A 6,159-nucleotide genomic window follows, 5' to 3' on the forward strand; every position below is an offset into this window, starting at 1 on the left:
GCCTCTGCCGGGCTCCGGACCGCGCCGCGGCCTCACAATCCCCTCGCCGGAAGATGTGGCATCCCGCGGCGGGGTGTGTCTTGCCCGGCCGGCCGCCCGCCCGCGAACGAACATCCCCCCCCCCCCCGGGCCGTCTTGTCAACAAGGGCCAAGTGCCGGCGCACATGCCCCGGGCCCCGTGATCCACCGGTCACACCCGGACGCGCGAACACCGACACAAGCGCCCGGGGCCAGAGCCTCCCCACCACCAGCCAACGCAAATGGTGGCCATTGTCCAATGTGCGCGCCGCTGCGGGGCGCCGCGGCGCCCCTCCTGCCCCGCCCAAGCCGGAACGTGAACTGTTTTTCTGCTGCTTTTTTTGTCTTATTTTCGCATGCCGGCTTGATCGGATTCCTTGGCCCTGGCCCGCGCCCCCCCCCCCCCCCCCCCCCGCGAGCTGCGAGAAGATCGCCAGTCCGGAAGGGGGCAGCGCACAGATCTCGCGGCCAGGGGCCCGATCGGGACCTCCGGAGCCGGCGCCGCCGCACGGCCCGCCTCCCTCGATCCTGGGCAGGGGGCAGTGCGCCACTTTGCATGCCCTCCGCCTGGTCCTGCCTGCGGGATATGGGGACAGCCTTTATTTTTTTTTCCTCCCTCCCCTTTCTCCTGGCCTCGCCTCCGATCGGCCAATCGCGCAGGCCATCCGACAGAAGGCCCTCGCGTGGGGGGGAGGGGCGCCCGCGCCCCGCACGGAGGTTGCCTCTGCACGGCCGCCGAGAGGGGGCCAGCTTCGGTAGCAGCCGAACAGGGCTCGGGTTGTTTATATTGCTGCCCTTGGGGCACCTGCTCGCGCGGCAACCACTCACCCAGCCAGCCGGCCAGCCAGCGCCCATATGCCCCTCCGCGAAAAGCAGCAGGAGCAGATCCTGCCGGTGCGGGGCCCTCGGCATGAAGCCCATGGTGAAACCCATCCGGCCGAGGGCAGCCGAGCCGGCTGGCGGTCCCGGACGCCGGTGGCCACTCCAAGCCACTCGACAAGAGGCTGCCGCTGGCCACCCAGCCACCCAGCCAGGCGGATTCTCCGGCCGATCTGGGCCCCGGCGCTAGGCCCGCGCCAGCCGAGCCGGGCACCGCGCGGCCACCGGTCCACGGCAAACTCCGGCCAAGCCTCCCCCCCCCCCCTCTCCGAGGCACAAGCAGGGACAGGGCCGGGGCCACGAGTCGCCCTATCCCAAGACCGACCGCCGCGGCGCACGACTGCGCTGCCAGCTCCTGAGCACACAGCCCGAAACCACTCCAGCTCTGTTCCGCGCCCCCGCAAACCCCACGCCCCACGCCCACGCCCACCTTGCCTCCGGCCAGCCACCCGGAGGCCACTCTTTCGCTTAGCTCCCGCCTCCTCCTCCCCCGCATACACACACCCACACACACATACACACACAGCCCCCGGATACACCATGGGCGTCTTCTCCCTCGTTTCCAAGCCGGTCCCCTGGACCGCCGGTCGCATGACCAAGTGGCTGCTGTCCATCGCCCTGTCCGGCATGGCCATCACCGCCAGCCTGGTGCTCTACCGCGGCCTGGCCATCCACGCCAATGCCCTGGTCACCGCCCCGGCGCCGCTCAACCTCTTCCCGGCGCGCATCCGCACCGCGGCCTCCGACGCCGGGGGCCACCCCCCGGGCCCCTCGGCCGACGCGTGTCTCTGGCGCGGCCGATCGGACAGCGCCTTTCTCTGCGGGGCCCCGCCCGAGTCGGCACTAGGCATAGCCTCGGCCAAGGTCACCCGCGAGATCGACGACATGACCCTCCGCGTGCCGGCGTCCCCCCCGCCCCGGAGGACCTTCGGAGCCGGGGCCTCGACCGCCTCCGCCCCCTCCGCCTCCGCCCCCTCCGCCTCCGCCTCCGCCTCTTCGGCGGAGTCGGCCCCCTCCCATGGCCCAGCCCCCGGGGCTTCGTCGGCCGATTCGGGCCCCACCCCGGCACCGAGCCCCACCCCGCATGCGCCCCAGCCGCAGGAGGGCGACCAGGAGGTCCGCGACCCGAATGGCTGGGCCCCGGCCCCGGCCCCCCATGGCCTGGATTGGCACTACCTCGAAGGCCGGCTGGCCTTCTTCCTGGCCCAGGAGCTGCCCCAGGCCACCACCTGCCACTTTGACCTCGGGCCGCCCGGGCGCATCATGGCCACCCGGCCGCTGCGCGGCCTGGACACCCTGATGATTATGTGGCTGTCCATCGCCGGGGCCGTGGTGGCCATCGCCGGGGTCGGCCTGCGAGGGGTGTGGCTGCGCGATGCCCGCTTCAGCGCGGCGCTCTGGCTGATCCTGCAATCGGCCATGGCCGCCCAGCCGCTGGCCCTGATGCTGGCCGTGGCCCCGGCCACCACCGGTACCCTGGCCTGCTGGCAGTGCGCGTACAATCGCCTCCCAGGCACCCGGTGCACATATGACCCCTGGTCCACCGAGAGCACCGCCGGCCCCGGCATGATCCCCTCCCTGGCCTGGGTCACCCTGCTGGCCGGCCTGGTGGCCGCATTCATGATCCTGGAGCTGGTTCTCCGGGCCCGGCGGCCGCTCCTGCGTGCCGAGGCCCAGCGCCGCCGCGAGCGCGGTCGCACCCTCACCGCGCGCTTCTTCTCCCTCGCGTGGTACCTGGTCACCAGCACCGCCGCCGGGGTCTTGCTCTTCAGCTCCATCATCACCTTCCTGGCCGACGTGGCCTGGGTGTTCGACGGGTTCTACGGCCCGGCGGCCCTCATTTTGGGCGCCGTGTCGCTGATGGTGGTTGTTGGCCTGAGTGTCGTGTCCGCCGCATGGGTGGTTGTCTGCCTGTGGCGAGCCGAGCGCGTCCGAACCAAGAAGGTCTTCCACCCGGACGCCTGACAGTCTGGCGGCCAGACCGGAGTCGCATGCACGGACGCACGCACATATATATATATATATCCATACACGCTGGCTGACATCGCCACCGCCATACCGCCATGGGGACAGTCGCCGCCATGGTGGCCACATCCGCACAAAAATAGACCTGGACAATTGAAGCCCCGCTCACAGGCTCACAGTAGGAAGACATATATTACAGGGGGGGAGGGGGGGAAGAGGGAAACCGCGAACTGAGGAGGGGGTCAGCCAGCGTGTCGGGCCATTTCACGGGTGAGAATGCGGCGCGCAGGAGAGGAAGAGGGGCCGGCCGACACGGGTCCGGCCCTCGCGCGCGAGAGAGAGAGAGGAACCCAACGCACACCACACCAGCCGCGGCAAGGCACAAGCATGCGGCAGCCGGGGCCTACACCGGCGAGCCGCTGCCATGCTGGTCGGCCGCCGAGTTGAAGCTGATGGGCTCGAGCTCGCGCGCGATGCACAGCCGCTCCGCCAGCAGGGTGCACACAACCAAGCCCACCAGGGCCGTGGCCCACCAGAGCCCGGAGATGGGGAAGATGAACAGCGTGTGGCCGATCCCCAACCCGGCCTGCCCGGTCGTCGAGGAGGAGGCCCACGACGACCCGGACGATGTGCCCGGGAGGATGATCTGCCCGGGCGGGCCGCGCAATGGTGTTCCAGGCGGCCCGAGCGCTGATGCCGGGAACAGGAAGCACGCCACCATGTGGATGATGTACATGGTGGCCACGAAATCCAGACAACTCTTGGATCGCTCAACGATCTGAGGGAAGGTGATGGAACTGCGTGTTGGGTGGTGTGGGTGGGAGAGCCCGGGTCAGCACCGAGCGGACGGCTGTATGTGCATATGTGTGTGCGTGTGCATGTGTGTGTGTCTGTTTGTGTCTGTGTGTGTCTGTGTGTGTCTGTGTGTGTCTGTGTGTGTGTGTGCGTGTATATATGCGTGTGGATATGTGTGTGTGCACGCGCGCGTGTGTTTGTGCGTGTATATACGCGTGTGGGTATGTGTGTGATCCTGGCACGCGCACGGGGAGCCGGACAACTGAGACAGACGCAATTACATGCGCACAAGCCAAACGCCGCCTGGCTGCACACAAGCCCCCACAAAGCCACATAGGCACACGGGCACACAGGCACACGGGCACACGGGCACACAGACGCACAGGCACACGGACACATCAAACTAATGGCAGCAGGGTGGAGCAAAGGAGGAGGAGGAGGAGGAGGAGGAGGCAGCGCAGCAACGCACATCAGCGCACACGCCGCCAGCTGGGCGAAGGCCACCAGCCACCCGAGCGGCGAGCTGAAACGCATGACCCGCGAGTCGAAGAGCCAAGCCAACTCCAGGCCAGCGGTCAGGGCTCGGCCCCCGGGGCCCGCCCCGGTGGCCCCGGGAGTGGCGGTGTACCACGGCCCGGCGTGGCTCGGCCCCAGCAGCGACCCATAAACCAATGCCAGCACCGCCACGCACAGGCCGAAGGCCACGTAGAAAACACACTGCAGGGCCACGATCTGCGCCAGAGTCACCAGGGGATCGCGGATGGTCGCGCGAAACTGGTTTTTCGAGGCCGGTGCCCCCCCGGCCGAGGGGGTCGCCGGCCCGGCAGCGCCGGCATCCGCCAACTTGGCGGCCAGGTGCGGCGACATCAGCACATTTACTCGGCCCCGTGCGAAGGAGAAAAAGGCCAGTGCGGTATGGCAAGAGGGGGGGGGGGTCCAGGAGGCGGAGGGGAGCAAGTGGAAGTGGGGGACACCACAAGAGAAGGAGGAAGGGGGGGGGAGAGAGAGAGAGAGAGAGAGACAGAGACAGAGAGTGGAACGGGGGGGGGGGGGGGCTCTCGCGTCGTCTCTCGCGATCTATCCCAATCAGGCTGGCCGAAAAGAAAGAAGAGCCCACCCACACCCGGGCGGAAGACCGTGTACGCGCCGCGCAATCTCGGCCCGACCGACGGAGAGGACGGCAGGCCTGCGGAGATCGGCTCCGACCTCCCCCCCCCCGCCCCCGGGAGTGCTCTCTCCGGGCCGGGCGCAGCCCGAGAAATGGCGGCTGGACGGGGAAGGAGATCGCCGGCACGTCGCGTCGCCGCCTGGTCACATGCGCCTCCGGGGAGGGGTGACCAGCCCCGCCGAGTCACGTCGCCCGTTGGATGGCTTTAGGACCGCGGCCCGAGGAGCGCGCTCGCGCCCCCCCCCCCATGCGTGGATCCTACCCCGGTCGTGGGGGGGGGGGGGGGTGATCGCGCTGGCGCACTAAAACCGGACAGCCCAGGGGGGCGGCGGCGGCGGCGGCGGCGGGCCGGGACACCCACGCGCGCGCCTAGTCCCTTGCTGTGGAGCCCCCTCTGCCCAGCTCCGCGCCTGGGAGCCGGCTGCTGCCTGTGGACGGGGGCGCGGGCCGCTGGGGGCCGGGCCGGGCCGGGCCGGGGGGAACATGCTAGAAGAGAGTTGACGCACGGGCGGCCTGCCCACGTTTTCAGCCTCCGGCTGACCACGCACTTGGGGCTCGCGGGCCCGGGGCGGGGGCGTCTCGTCTGCGCTCTGCGAGAGAGAGAGAGAGCCGGGTCCCCCCTGCGCACGCCGGGGGGATGCTGCTTGGCCAAGGCGCGGGGGCGCGGGCGCACCGGCGTGCGGCCCGCCCCGTCCCGCCCTCCTCCGCCCTTTCGCCCGGCGAAAGAGGCACCACAATGACGGGGGGTCGACGGGGCAGCTGCCGGCTGCACAGGCCCCAGGCCCTGGGCCTCGGACGGGTCCGGCTCGCCCCCATTCCCCCCCCCCCCCGCACCCCCAGATGCTGGGGGCGCCAGGCGCCAGCGATCTATCCGACCGAAAAAACATCCTTTTTTATTGCCGCACACATTTGACGCACCTGAGGGGGGCGAGGCTTCTCGAAGGAGAAGAGGGCCCAACCCCGGGCGGGGCGGGCTCCCCGCGCCATCCCCCCTGCAGGACGCGGGGGGGGGGGGGCGGCGCGCGCGCGGCGGGGGATAGAAACGTGTCGTGTACTTGCACACTGCGCACACACAGGGCGCGAGAGGAGTTCCGAGTGGGGGGCGCGGCACGGGCACACGCCTCCCTGCCCAGGGGCCCGGGGGGGGGCGGGGGGGGGGGGCATCATGCCTGTTTTGGGCCCGCCCGTGGTGCTCCCCAGGGGGCGCGGCGCGGCCCCGAGGCCAGTGATCTCATGCGCCCCTCTCGACTTAGCCGGCGCGCTGTGTTTGCCCGCGGTCGGCGCGCTGTGCGGGCTGGCCCCGTCACACGGCCGATCTCCCCCTCTGCGCCCCC

At 70.4% G+C, this 6,159-nt stretch overlaps 2 protein-coding genes across 3 annotated transcripts; one reads left to right on the forward strand and one right to left on the reverse strand.

Moving 5' to 3' along the window:
* Window positions 1–1,437: 1,437 nt before the first annotated feature.
* H696_01884 (hypothetical protein) lies at window positions 1,438–2,862 on the forward strand (the record flags this gene model as incomplete). The annotated part of the gene is made up of 1 exon (XM_009495784.1): window positions 1,438–2,862. One exon carries the CDS (start codon window positions 1,438–1,440, stop codon window positions 2,860–2,862), a length of 1,425 nt encoding a protein of 474 aa, XP_009494059.1.
* A 161-nt stretch (window positions 2,863–3,023) lies between these two features.
* Window positions 3,024–4,675, reverse strand: H696_01885. 2 transcript variants are annotated; one of them, XM_009495785.1, is made up of 3 exons: window positions 4,127–4,675; window positions 3,222–3,659; window positions 3,024–3,092 (listed from the first exon to the last, which is right to left on the reverse strand). In XM_009495785.1, the coding sequence occupies exons 1-2, from the start codon at window positions 4,522–4,524 to the stop codon at window positions 3,266–3,268; spliced, it is 792 nt and encodes a 263-aa protein (XP_009494060.1). In that variant the 5' UTR covers window positions 4,525–4,675; the 3' UTR covers window positions 3,024–3,092; window positions 3,222–3,265. The 2 variants fall into 2 exon arrangements, with proteins under 2 accessions (XP_009494060.1, XP_009494061.1); XM_009495786.1 differs by having other exon boundaries at window positions 3,024–3,659.
* Between the last annotated feature and the right edge of the window lie 1,484 nt (window positions 4,676–6,159).

This window comes from Fonticula alba (assembly GCF_000388065.1).
Source record: "Fonticula alba strain ATCC 38817 unplaced genomic scaffold supercont2.3, whole genome shotgun sequence".
NCBI lineage: Eukaryota > Rotosphaerida > Fonticulaceae > Fonticula > Fonticula alba.